Source organism: Eumetopias jubatus, unplaced genomic scaffold (genome assembly GCF_037043125.1).
Source record: "Eumetopias jubatus isolate StellerSeaLion01/CBP00866 unplaced genomic scaffold, mEumJub1_p1.0 scaffold_10, whole genome shotgun sequence".
Lineage (NCBI taxonomy): Eukaryota > Metazoa > Chordata > Mammalia > Carnivora > Otariidae > Eumetopias > Eumetopias jubatus.
This window is the reverse complement of record NW_028274816.1, coordinates 38,434,534-38,448,131: the sequence shown is the minus strand read 5'-3', so window position 1 is coordinate 38,448,131 and position 13,598 is coordinate 38,434,534. Positions and strand designations below refer to the sequence as shown.

The 13,598-nt window shown below is 63.1% G+C and overlaps 1 protein-coding gene across 2 annotated transcripts in view; it reads left to right on the top strand.

Moving 5' to 3' along the window:
- SLC7A5 (solute carrier family 7 member 5) overlaps positions 1–9,235 on the top strand; it is a 33,700-nt gene extending 24,465 nt beyond the window's left edge. For both annotated transcript variants that reach the window (XM_028097193.2, XM_088027527.1), the window contains 7 exons: positions 661–705; positions 1,104–1,227; positions 2,137–2,240; positions 2,657–2,753; positions 3,178–3,327; positions 4,976–5,153; positions 6,845–9,235. In XM_028097193.2, the coding sequence (XP_027952994.1) occupies positions 661–705; positions 1,104–1,227; positions 2,137–2,240; positions 2,657–2,753; positions 3,178–3,327; positions 4,976–5,153; positions 6,845–6,900 (754 nt within the window). In that variant the 3' untranslated portion in view covers positions 6,901–9,235. The remainder of the gene's footprint in view (positions 1–660; positions 706–1,103; positions 1,228–2,136; positions 2,241–2,656; positions 2,754–3,177; positions 3,328–4,975; positions 5,154–6,844) is intronic.
- Positions 9,236–13,598: the final 4,363 nt, after the last annotated feature.

Sequence of the window (13,598 nt, the reverse complement as noted above, 5' to 3'; positions counted from 1 at the left end):
ACGTGCCGTGGCGCAGACGGGCCCCAGCGCAGACCTGGGTGCTGCTCGCAGCAAGCCTGCTTCCTGTATACAGACCTTTGCTGACGGCCTCAAAGCCTTTAGGCGGAAAGTGCTGGGCTTGGTGGTTCTTGACCTCCCCCGGCCAGGAGCAAGGTGCCTGCCTACAGCCCTGGCCGATGCCCTCTGTCCCCTGGGTCCCCAGCCGTGGCTCCTGCTCTCGAGCCACAAGAGTGGCTGCGGTGGGTGGGCAGGCCGGTGGCACGGAAGATGCCGGAAAGGGTCAGGCAGCAGACAGGGATGCCTCGTGCTTAGTGCAGTAGACCTTCCACGGGGGCACGGAAGCCGTGAGGACTGCCCTTCGGGTCTCTTTCCCCACGTGGCCTCTGAGCCTGCCCTTGAGTGCTCGGTGTGGACATGAAGAGCTGCACACGGAGCGGGTCTGCACGGGGGGAGGTGCCCAGGGTGCCCCCGCTGCGGGCCGGGCTGTGCCTGTGCCCGGGGGGACAGAGTGCATCAGAGCACAAGCCACGTGGGGGTGGCAGCGCGGACTTCCCTCAGGACAGCTGCTCACCAAGGGGGACCCGCAGGTGGATGGGGGCTCCCGGGGGCATCTGTGTTGTGGGAGAGACGTGTAGTTAGGGTCTGCTCTCTCGTTTCTAGGAACTACTTGAATTTTGTCACAGAGGAGATGATCAATCCCTACAGGTATGCGTACGCACGAACTTGTGTTACTTTAAAGTGAGAGAAGGAGGAAGCCTGGTTCTGTCTCAGGCGAGAGCAGGAGGGGCGCCGGGGCAGGGTGCTGGCTTCTGTCCCCGCGCTGTCCGCACGGTGGCCGTGTGACCTGGAACAAGGCTGCCCCGCGGGACCGGGGCCCGGGGCTGGAGGAGTTGAGTCACTGGACCAGGTTCACACGGCCGTCCACCTGCCAGCTTCTGGCCCCTTACGGGTGCTGCTGGCCGCCTCGCCCCTCACCGCCTTCCCTGCGCAGTGAGGCTCCGGGCCCTGCGCCTGTGTGTCAGAAGGGGCACCCGCTCCCCACCATGCAGCCTGGCCCCGCGCTCGGCTGCCCTTGGATGATGTCCCCCTGCCCCTCCTTCCAGAAACCTGCCCCTGGCCATCATCATCTCCCTCCCCATCGTCACCCTGGTGTACGTGCTGACGAACCTGGCCTACTTCACCACACTGTCCACGGAGCAGATGCTGACGTCGGAGGCTGTGGCCGTGGTAAGACGCCACGTCTGAGCCCCTGACGCCGAGCAGAGCAGGCCCCTCAGCCGTGAGCCTCACCCTTCTTGGAGGGGTCGGGCTGTGCTTTGCCACCCTCCAGACGGAGTGGGGCGCCGGGTCTTCAGCCAGGCTCACGGGAGACTCGGGGCTTTCAGGCACCGGTGCCCAGCCTCCCCCAGGCCAGCTGTAGGCCAGCGCATGTGAGCGATTTGTCGAGCCGAGTATGGGTTTGGGGGAAGGGTGAGTCCCAGGCAAGCGGGGCTTCCAGCCCTGAGCGCAGGGTGGTGCAGCGGGGTGGCCTTCCCCCACAGGCAGCCCGGATGCATCCTGAGTCTCCTGTACTGGGCACCGTGGACCCTGGGTTCAGCGGAGGGGCACGGCATGCCCGGGCTGCGCGGAGGTGGCTGGCCGAGTGCCTTGTCAACCCCCAAACCAAGCAGGGTGGCCCCAGAGCCAGGGGACTTCGCTCTTGCAACACCCACCCACTCTACCTTCTGAATAAACACCAAGTCCTGCTCGGGGAGAGGGGGTGCGGGGGGACACTGGGGGCCACCCAGAGACAGCCGCGCTCCCCTTCCCTTGAGCGGATGTGCTGTGCTGATGCGGGCACACTGTGCACGGGGCCCCCCTGGCATCCTGTGGGGTGACTAGTGCCCGAGACTGTGGCGGGAACTGAGGCACAGGGGCCCCGTGCTGAACTAGGTCCTGTCCCTGGGGCTGCCCCCCAGCGTCCAGACCCCGGGGGCGGGTCACTCCCAGTATAGACTCCCGAGCACGCGGGGAGTCGTGTAGGCAGCAGCGTGCCAGGGCCAGGCTGTGAGGACGGCCTGTCGTCCAGCCTGAGAGGCTGGAGCCCCGTGCTGGGGTGCCCCAGGGCCGAGGGGCTCATGCTCACTGTCTGCCTAGGACTTCGGGACCTATCACCTGGGCGTTATGTCGTGGATCATCCCTGTCTTCGTGGGCCTGTCCTGCTTCGGCTCCGTCAATGGGTCCCTCTTCACGTCCTCTCGGTGAGCCCCCACCCGCATACCCGCGCACCACCCGGGCTCTGGGGGGGGGGGAGGCAGGAGGCTCAGCCGGTGCGGGGGAGGCCACTGCACACCACCTTCCGACGTGCGCTCTAAGTTTTGTCTTGTCATGTTGGAGGAATACAGAAATGAGGGAACCATGAACTCTGCCCCACGGCCCCCTGCCCAGAGGTGACACCGCTGTGTTCTTCTGGACTCTTTCACGGGTTCATTTTGAAACCCTGCCCAGGGGGACTGGAGATGAAGAAGGCTGAGTCTTCCCCTTGCCAGCTGAGCCCCTCAGGGACGCCGGGAAGCCCATACAGGGAGCCCAGCCCTTGGGGATGGGCCCGCTCCGCTCCCTGCCCTGCCTGGGGGCGCGCGGGGAGGAGGCCGAATGCCCACTCCTCTGTCCACAGGCTGTTCTTCGTGGGGGCCAGGGAGGGCCACCTGCCCTCCATCCTGTCCATGATCCACCCCCAGCTCCTGACGCCCATGCCGTCCCTCATCTTTACGGTAAGCGGGCAATGCCATCAGCACGCTGTTCTCTGTCCCTGGGACGATGGCTGGCAGGCCAAAGTGGGAGACTGGCGTGTCCCTCGGGACCCATCTGGGCGGCTTCCCCGCGGAGGCTGGCGGGAGGGAGGCTGCGCGTTCTCTGCACGAAGCCTGTCGCGGCCTCACCCGCTGTCCGCTGGCTGCTCGAGGCCGACACTGAGACACAAACAATTTCCTCACCTCGTGCTTCATAGATATTTTGTTTTAAGTTGTTAATTCCAAAAATTACATGTAGGGGTTGTAAAACAGAAGATCTGGAAACGGTGTGGAAGCGCGGGAAGGGGAGCTGTTGGGAGACGGCTGTGTGCGGGCCGCGCCCAGGAGCCTTGCGGGCACGTGCGCAGAGTGCGCTTTTGTCACGAGGTGCTGTGTCTGCTTGCAGTGCATCATGACCCTGCTGTACGCCTTCTCCAGAGACATCTTCTCCGTCATCAACTTCTTTAGCTTCTTCAACTGGCTCTGCGTGGCCCTGGCCATCGCCGGGATGCTGTGGCTTCGCTACAGGAAGCCCGAGCTGGAGCGGCCCATCAAGGTGAGCGGCCCACCAATGGGGGGGCGATGCGCCCGGTGCTCGGTGGGGGCTCTGCAGAGCCACGTGCCTCAGAGTCTGCCACTTGGCTCTGTGCCTTCAGGCATGTGGCCGGGCAAGCCACTGTTCCTCCATCTTCCTTCTGCCAACGAGGGGTCAGGGTACTCTGTCCGGAACCTTCTGGTAAGGCTCGAGCCAGACCTGTGTGAACGTGGTTCCGAACTAGACAGAGTTAACTAGTTCACATGATGACCGTTGTTGGGAACCTCTTGACCACGTGAATCCAGGTGCTGGGGTCCATCAAAGAACAAATTAGATCCCAAGTCCCCTAGAGCTTCTCTTTTAGGAGGGCAGAAGTAAGCGAGAAACCCGGGTGCCAGGTGGGGGGTGATGAGCGCTGCAGGGCAGGAGTGCAGGTGAGGCCCTGACTGGCCTGGGGCAGCATTGAACCAGATGGCCGGGGAGGGCCAGGTGCCAGGGCAGGAGGGGAGACCAGCTGGGCTGCAGGTGGAGGTGCCCGCGGCGCCCGCCCTGGCCTCAGCCTGCGCAGGAGAAAGCAGGGTGCTGGCCCTTGTCAGCTTGGGACTGGGGTCCAGCTTCCCAGGGGTGACCCTGTCCAGGAAGGGGTGCAGTGAAGGCCACATCAGCCATGGCCCCAACCCTCACGTCGTGGCCAGCAGGGAGTCGCTGGCCAGCAGCTCCTGTCCCTCGTGCAGCCCCTGCTGGCATATGGTCCTCACAGGGGGCACCTGTCCGCGGGCCTCCTCCCTGGCTCCCCAGCCAGCACCTTTGCAGAGACCAGGGGGGTCTGGGACGGGTTCTTGTGGGGGGGACCAAGGCAACCTCAGTGCCTGGGATCATCTCGGCCCTTGCTTGGCGGGGGCATGCCGTGTGGGCTGACCTAGTGGGACCCTCGCTCGTCCTTCACCCCCCCCCGGGGTTTCTGCCAGCGTGTAGACAGACGGCTAATTCTGCGTGTAGATGAGCCGGCCCGGGGAAGCGGGGCGGGTGTGCGGGGAGCCGCGCGCTGGCTGTGGGCGTGTCCGCGGCTCTTCCACTTTGGACGCTGTGGGTGGGCTGTGCGCCCGTGGGGCGCCGCCCGCGGCCCTGCCTGTGCACAAAGGGCTCTCTGAGGAGGCAGGTGCCGCTGTGCGATTCGTGATTAGTGGGTGGCCACGGACTTCCCAGAAGCGCCGGGCCCCTCCTTTGGGTGACCGTGGATCAGGTGATGGGCCAAGGTCGCCACCCTGTGAGGGAACCAGGAGGCTGACCTTCCCTGACCCTGGGGACTCCTCAAGGGCCCAACCTGGTTCTTTCCGTTTGCCTGTCAGCACCGTCTGTGCTTAGCTGCCGCGCGGCCCCGCGCGCTGAGGGCGGTAGAGGTCTCCGTTGGCAGAGCCCCGCCACCTCGCCGAGGCCGACTCAGAAAAGCACACGGGCCAGAGCCGGTAGAGGCTAGAACAGGCCCTGGAGGTCAGAGCCGTTCTGAGCTTGGCCGGGACGCAGGGGGCACAGGGTGTGCCGAGGGCACAGGGGACGCACTGCGTGCAGCAGGGCAGACGGGACTCCGGACAGCAGGCCCCGGGAGGCGTGTGGGACTGACGGACGACAGGCTGCCGGGCATCAGCCCCGTCGCTGTCCCCGTCCCCAGGTGAACTTGGCCCTCCCGGTGTTCTTCATCCTGGCCTGCCTCTTCCTGATTGCCGTCTCCTTCTGGAAGACCCCTGTGGAGTGTGGCATCGGCTTCACCATCATCCTCAGCGGCCTGCCCGTCTACTTCTTCGGGATCTGGTGGAAAAACAAGCCCAAGTGGCTCCTCCAGGGCATCTGTGAGTACTTTATCCGCAGTGTGGACGCCCCCTCGCCTCAGAGCAGGGCCGTCTGCAGCTCTGGTCTAACCCCCCAGCCCCTCGGGCCTCCCCCAGACCCCAGAGCAGGACCGTCTGCAGCTCTGGCCTAACCCCCAGCCCCTCGGGCCTCCCCCAGACCCCAGAGCAGGGCTGTCTGCAGCTCTGGCCTAACCCCCCAGCCCCTCGGGCCTCCCCCAGACCCCAGAGTGGGACCGTCTGCAGCTCTGGCCTAACCCCCCAGCCCCTCGGGCCTCCCCCAGACCCCAGAGCAGGGCCGTCTGCAGCTCTGGCCTAACCCCCAGCCCCTCGGGCCTCCCCCAGACCCCAGAGCGGGACCGTCTGCAGCTCTGGCCTAACCCCCCAGCCCCTCGGGCCTCCCCCAGACCCCAGAGCAGGGCCGTCTGCAGCTCTGGTCTAACCCCCCAGCCCCTCGGGCCTCCCCCAGACCCCAGAGCAGGGCCGTCTGCAGCTCTGGCCTAACCCCCCAGCCCCTCGGGCCTCCCCCAGACCCCATAGCAGGGCTGTCTGCAGCTCTGGCCTAACCGCCCAGCCCCTCGGGCCTCCCCCAGACCCCAGAGCGGGACCGTCTGCAGCTCTGGCCTAACCCCCCAGACCCCAGAGCGGGACCATCTGCAGCTCTGGCCTAACCCCCCCATCTGGGAGCAGCAGAGCGCCCACTGTCCCAGGTTCCAGGGTCAGCCAGGGGTGATGACAGGTGTGCAAGGTCCTGGCCGAGGGGCCAGCAGTGAGGCGTTTACGATGCCAACTGAGGTTTGGGGCACTGTGGCGTGTTTGGCAGTGACGTCCGGCCCACGTATTTCAGGGATAAGACGCTCAGCTTGGCACCAGCTAATCTCAGAACAAGGGATTCCAGAGAACTAGGCTGCTTTTGCCAAGTAATGAAATCCCACCGTCTGTCGCCAGCTTAAACACAGCTAGCTGACCTAGAAAGGCAGAAAGGACAATGCAGGATCTGGGACCGCCGTCCTGGGCTCCATTCACAAGCCAAGCTTAGGACCCGTGACTGAAATCACGTCAAATGTGGCGGGCTTCTGGGAGAGTCAGGGTGTCCACAGGCCTGCGCCCCAGCCACCACGTGCCAGGTGGCTGTCTGCATTCTCACCGGTGCCTGCCTGTCGGTCATTTCGGTAAAGCTTTGCTTCCAGCCCAGCCCAGAGGCTCCCTGTCAGTCATCTTTCAGAACACGCCACCCGAGGGCCTGAAGCAGGAGCCCTCCGTGCGGAGATCAGCCCCCAGAATGAGTGCTTGCAGATCCGTGGGTGACAGGTGTTGGTCGGGCCCCCAGTACACACCCGCCTGCGAGTGGCGGTCATCCTGAGGAGGGCGTGCCCAGACCCTCCGTCCCATTGTGGCTGCTGAGAAGCCCGGGCTCTGACACGGGCTGAGGGCTGACGTTCCTTGGCCACACCAGCTGGGCGACTTGCACAGTCGGGGGCAGATGCACAGCGTCTGGTGCTTCTAACCTGACGCGCAGCTGCTGCCCTGCAGCAGGGAGGCCCACAGACCTGGGCAGATGTACACGCATCGGGAGGTTTCTAGCCACTCTTGTAGCTTTGGGAGGTGCAGCCACGGGGGACAGGGTGAGCTGCAGCCCGTACTGCCCGGTGATGTCCCCCCCGAGCTAACCCAGCTGTTCCCCCCACTCCCAGTTTCCACGACGGTCCTCTGCCAGAAGCTCATGCAGGTGGTGCCCCAGGAGACGTAAGCCAGAAGGACCAAGAAGCTGCCAGAAAGAAAACGCACAAAGATGGTGTTGAAACATCTCATCACCTTGAAAAGTGATTCCAGTCCTGTCTTCCAGGCAGCTCAGCTGAGCGCCCCGCACCGTCCCTCCACCGGGTCAGGGGGCTGGGGCCCCAGTGAAAACTGGTACGACTTTAGTCCCAGAAAGCGAACTTCTGTCTTAAGCTCCGTGAGTGTAGCACCAAGAAGAGGCCGGGCCCCTGACCCTCCGCAGGCTGTTTGCCACCTTGGGCCCTTCTCTTTTCAGCCTTTGTTTATTTGTATTATTTTTTTAACTTAAGTTTTGGGTCAAGTTGACGCCACCAAGATGATTATTTTCTAAAGCAATGAGGGGGAGTGGGGAGAGTTTTTCCCTCCACCCCCTGCAGCATGATGTGCCTCCGAGGGACCAGGTCGTGTTGCGGAGCGTGGCACCCGGCCTGGCCCGGCACAGGCCCCCTGGAAGGGAGGGGTTCTGAGCGCCAGACACTCCAGTCCCACGAGCAGAGCCACCAAGACTCAGGCCTCGCTGTGTGGCCTCTGAGTTGCACTGACAGACAGACAGCTACCCAGACCACGTGCTTGGCTTTCCTTTGTTGTTGTTGTAGATGTAGTGACTTTAGCAAAAACTAATCTCGGGACTTAGGTCTCTTTGCCTTAAAGACCCAAGGGTAGATCCCTCCCAGACCCCCCAGAAGAGAGCAGAGAAGGTCACCAGAACAGCTGCTTTCAGAGAGTGACAACGGCCCCGGCTCAGCGGAAGGCGGGTTCCTGCACCAGGTGTCTGCTGTGGGGGTGGGGGGGGCTCAAGCAGAGGTCACAGGCACCCAGACCATCCCAAGCTCCCACCCGCGTGCACCACCCAGGATGTCAGAGCAGGGTCAGCATCTGGGCTAGACCCCGGTCACCCGGGACGCACTGGGCTTCTGGTTTCGTACATCGCACCCTGGACACCCGCGTGAGCGGAGGCACAATGGCAGGAGGACTCGGGTTTGGGCTGTGGGTCGCACGGACTCCGGGCTGTTCCACATCCAGTACTGGGACTGACCAAGAGTTGTTGCTGGCAAAGACTCACACGAAATCTAGAACAAACCAGGCAAGAATGGCAGACACCATGATGGGGAGTCCTCACGGACTTCCAGCTGGCTAGTCTCTCAAGATAACCCCCCTCCCTGGGCCTGAAGAACTGACCCCAGCAAGCCGTCTGGAGCTGGCTCCGTTTCCTGGTGGGGGAACCCCCCTTCCACCTGCACGGTCCACGCCCCCGCCGCCCAGGCCAGACTCCACTGCTGGGCTCTCACTGTACCTGCCCCCGGGGCTGTCCTGACTCCTCCGGCTTTTGTCTTTGTGGTGCCCGTGGTGCTTTCCTCAGGGGTGGCCGTGGAGGTCGAGCTGAGCCCTTGGGCATCGGGCTGCAGCCGGAGGAGCTGCTTCAGCCCCCCAGGGCCACGTGAGCTTGGCGTGGCCAGCCTGCCGCCATCGAGCCAACCAGCCTCCAGGACCCAGAGCAACCTGAAAGCGGCTCAGGAGGCCGAGAAGGCGGCCCGTTGTTCATCTTCCTGCTTTGTGCCTGAGCACAGTGCTGGCTCTGGGAGGGATGCAGGGAGCCAAGGGGCCCTGGCAGCCTTCCCGTGGCGGCCTGCTCCAGCAGCCTGCAGGTGGGTGTGGGGAACCGGGGCATGGTCACCCCTGCGGGGATGGATGGGGGGCCGGCGTCTCCTCTCACGCAGGCAGGTGACAGGCCTGCTGTGAAGGCAGGTTGGCGGCCCAGGCTGCCGTTCCTGGAGCCACGCCCCCCCCAACCCAGCCCAGGGGCCCCCTCTGACGGCGCCCCAGACACCAGGCACACTTCCATGGTGGCGTTCTGGGCAAGGCAGAGACTCTGCTTTTTCTGACCACTCTCTACTGACAGGTGTCCTGCGCATGTGTATCTGTTGGGCTTCATTTATTTATTTTTTTTTTAAAGCAAACCGTGTTGTAACCAGCAAATGTTTGCTCATGGGCCTGTTGTTTTATCCAGGCCTAATGTGTCACTAACTTAAAGGATGCTGTTGGCACCGTGTGTATTTATTTGCGGGGTTGACGGCCACCCTTGCTGGTGCACGGCATTCCCGCTGTCCTGGTGTCTCCGTGGGTCCTGGCCACGGCAGCCCAGCCGGGACACCTGCTGCAGAATGGTGTGTGTGCGGCCTAACGTCTCTTTCTCTTTTCCCGTCAATGGCTAAACTGTTGACTCGGCTGGTTCAGGGTGGGGAGTCTGGGGTTTTTGTGTGTGGGGTTTTTCGTTGATTTTTGAAGAAAAACAATCAGAATCTTAAGTACTACTGGTGGTCTTCTGTGTCCTTTGTTCAGCGCCAGATTCTGGGTGTAGGAATGAGCCTGGGTGTCATCCCCATGGGGGGGGGGGGCTGGTCGTGCGCCTCTTGGCCCACACCTCGTTCATTCCCCGACGTGGCCTCCTCGAGGCCGGCAGCGTGCGAAGCCCACCACGGTGGCGCAGCCCCCATCTCGGGATGGGTGGTGAAGGCCCGGAAGGAGGCCGGGGGCTGAGCGAGAGTTCGGCTCTGCCTCTCGGGGGGGCGTTGTGCGGCCTCGGGCCTGCAGGTGGCTGGGACTGCCGGGCCGGCGCCAGCAGGGCAGGGGAGGCACGTGCCAGCTTGGCGTCCGGAGGAAGGACCAAGCCCTTCCCTCGTTCCCACGACATCGAGTATCTCGTCCGAGCCCCGGAGTGGAGCGGGGCTGCAGGCCACACCACCCTTCCGCGGGCCAACGGACGACACGGAACTCTGGCACGCTCCCTCCGAGTGTTAGCGTTCGCACGGGGCCTCGAGGACGGGCAGGCAAGGGTCTGCCAGGGTGGGAAGGGCTTTGTGGGGTGGCCAAGGCCTGAACCTTGGGTCTGCAGGTCTGGGTGCTCAGTGAAGGGGTTTCCGCCCCATTCCTCAGACGGGCTCGGGTGGGGGAGGGCGGCCTGCTGCCACCCAAGGACACCAGGGCCTCCCGACCCCGCCTGTGCACCCCTGCACATGGAGCCCCAAAGCCGAGCGGGTAGGGGGCTGCATGGGCGGGGATCCCCGGAGCTGCTGCCCCCGCTGGACGCCCTCCCGCCCTGCCCCTGGGGGCCAGGTGCCCACGATGGTCCACACTCCCGCGCAAGCACCATGCTGCTCCCGTCTGATCCAGGGAGCCCCGCTAAACTCACAGCTCGTGCCGCGTCCAGGAGCGCACAGAAATCCCACATCCGTTCCCAGGGAAGCAGGTGGGAAACCTGCTGTCCTTTCACTGTTGCCGATGAAATAGGGTCTCGACACTGCAAAGGACGGTGCTCAGACCAACCACAACACACCGGACCGAGGTCCCGCTGTTCCTGTGAGGGATGGGGGGAAGGACGATGTGGAGGCAGGGAGACCAGAGAGGAAGGGAGGGAGCGGGGAGAGAGGTCCGCGAGGCGAGGGGTACTAGGCACATCCACGCCACAACCTGCAACCACTTCTCCGTGTGCAAGGGGAGGAGTGTTCGCGTTTGGAGGAGCCGTGGGGAGGCGAGGCGCAGCGCTGGCTGCTACAGGAGACTTCTCGCGGTCCCCCGGTTCCTAGGAAATCCTGCCAGGCTCCCCAAATTAACCGGGTGCCTGTATGGAGAGCTGGTGAGGGGGTTTAGAGGGGTAAGGCCCGCAGCAGCAAGACAGGGACCATTGCCCGTGGAATTAGCCAGAACCACTGTAAGTGTAGGGTTTCTGCAGGCTGTAGGAGTAGGGGTCCGGCAAGGGGAATGGGGATTCTGAGCTGAGTGGGAGGGGGTGGGGTGACCCCTGGGCCAGGTGGGAGAGCTCAGGAACCTTGGGGTGTCACAAGGGAGGGAGTGTATGTCTGCTGCCAGACAAGACCCTTTCTGAGCGTCCCAAATACACAACCATTCTGTGGCCTCCAGAGTCCCATAAATCCTTACCCTGCCCCCCCCAGATGGTGAGGTTGGGAGGGGCCCTGAGCCCACATCCTTTGGTCGGGTCCCCCGCGAAAGCAGGCAGACCCTCTCCCCTGCACGCACACGGGGTACCCACACCAGAGGTATCGCTTGGGGGCCCAGGTGCCCTTCACCCTGCAGCCAGAAAGTTCTAAATCCCTGCATTCCAAACACAGAGTGCTGCCCTCTGCACTTCTTGGGGTCCAGTTCAGGCAAGACCCAGATCCTTCTCTTTCAGCCAGAGGGTGACTTCATGCTGCCAACAGGAGCCCCACCGTGTGATTAAAGTCAGAGGCTCACAGCACGCACGCCCGCAGCGCCTGGGTGAGCGGGTCATTCACAGAACGAGTCTCTACAAGTTCCCCTGGAGAGCAAGTCCTGTCCGGGTCAGAGAGGGCATGGAAGACTCCAGAAGCTCCCTCTCCCTCAGCAGCCTCTGAGGCTGCTGTCTGCAAAGTGCAAAGTCTGCAAAGTCTGCTGTCTGCAAAGTGCAAGCTGTCTGGAGAGCGGCACGTGGGCCCCGGGGAGGCTCTTCTCCCCCCGAAGGAGGCCTTGGGGCCCAGAGTCAAGGCGTGGGTCCATCCCTGCCCATCTGTGGTCTCGCCCGTCCCTCCTGGGGGAGGCCGTCCTCCGAAGCCCTTGGACAGCCCCTGGCTTAAGGTGGGCAAAGCAGCCTGTGGACAATCCCTGACCCCGAGGTCAGCCGGGCTGCTCCTCGTCTTGATGAGCCACTCCAACTGTTATGCAACCGTACGGCTGACTTCAATCTTCCGTGAGCACTTGCCTAGCTTTCCCGGAGGGCGCAGCTGTGTCTTCCTGGGCAGCCAGGGCAGTGGAAGGGTGTCCCTGGACATGACAGCTGCCCCATGCTGTTCCTCTCGCTCTGACGACCTTTCTCCGGTTACGGTGCCCGCGTGGACGGCTCGGCCTCGCTCTCAAGGAGCCACGTTAGGGCTTTGGGGCTACGTCCAGGCTTCTTCCGCTGAAGCTGCTACTGTTTGATTTCTGGGCTCGGCTCGGTCCCTTGCGGGTGGCAGCGATTCCCACAGGGAGGGATTTGTCAAATAAAACCTGCGTCTGGACTGTCTGGACTGAGTGAGGAGAGGCTTTATCTGGGAGGGCTGGGCCATTGCGGTTGGGCCTGTGAGCTTGCCAGCACCTGGGGGACAGGCCAGGGTTTCTCTTCTGGAGGGCGGCCGGGAGGGACCGGGGCAGAGCAGGCGTCCCCCTACCCAGAGGCCGTCTGCTGGCTCGCCCCGAGGGGGACCAGGGTCGGGGCCTGGGGAGGAAGGGAGGCCAGAGCACAGGCTGGTTAACGAGCATTTTGTTCCGGGGGATCGGTGGGGTCATCACTGCCGAGGCACAGAGGGAGTTTGAGGACCTTTGTCCGACCTGGTCACCGGTGAGTGTCCTCTGGGCGTTGGGGAAGGGGGCCCCCAGCGGTGAGCTGTTTCCAGAACACGAAGGGAGAGGGCTTGTGAGCCCCGGGTGTCCTCCAGGGTGGGGCGCCTCGCTGAGGTTCAGCAGCCTGCAAAGGAGGACGGGGCTGTCGTGGTCTGCACCTGGACACATTGCCCCCACCCCGGCCACCTGTCGCCTCTGTCACTGGGCCCCCCTTTCATGGGGCCGCACACGTGCAGACCCCCGCCATGTTTTCCTCCCTTCTCGGGGCTCCTGCTGGCCACAGAGCACGCTTTTCTGTGAGTGGACATAGTGGGCGCCCGCCACCCCCAAGCTTCCCGTTGTGTCGGGGAGACACATTCATCCGGCGTCATGAGCGATCGGGGTTGAAATTAGAGGTGCCTACCCCGCAGGGAAGCAGGTATGGGTGTCGAGGCCAGCGGATCCATAGGAAGCTGGTGCAGGACGGGTCCAAGCACATAGCGGAGTATGATGCAGCTGCTACCGCCGACCGTGGGGACGAGCGTGTCCTCACTTCGATGCTGGTGAGGTGCCAGAAACCACTGAATCGTGCACCTCATGTGCTGGATGGTACAGCCTGTGAACAGAGCATATCACCACGTGGAACCAGCAAGGTGCAGAACAGTGACCAGTGTGCCACCACTTTTATTGAAAAGGTGGAAACAGGGGCGCCTGGGTGGCTCCGTTGGTGAAGCGTCTGCCTTCAGCTCACGTCATGATCCCAGGGTCCTGGGATCGAGCCCCACATCGGGCTCCCTGCTCAGCGGGGAGCCTGCTTCTCCCTCTGCCTCCGCCTCTCCACCCCCTGCTCGTGCTCTCTCTCAAATAAATAACATAAAATCTTAAAAGAAAAGGTGGAAAGAGTATACAAATATGTTTCTCTGAGGTTGGAAGATCTCTAGGAGAGCCTGTGGAAATCAGCCACCTCGGGAAACTCCAGGTAGGGAACTGGAGGTCCTGGGGATGTGGTAGGAAAAGGGGTTTTTGCCTTGTGCCCTTTTGCTCCTTGTGGGTCTGGAATCACGTGGATGATTCACCCATTCACAAATACAATATTTAAAATGAGCTTTTACAAATCAGCAGGCTCTCTGGGACACTGGCACTGTTCCGTGTCGTGATCTGGGTGGTGCAAATTAATTGTGCTGTGAAGGGTTGTGCCCTTTCCACACAGTTTGTAAAGTGTGCCTTGGACATGTTGCTGCCTGGCCTCTACCTTGATCTCGCTGTGCGTGCTCCACGTGCCCCACAGACCACAGTACCCATCCTCCCACATGTGAGGATGGGGCGTTTGGCGTC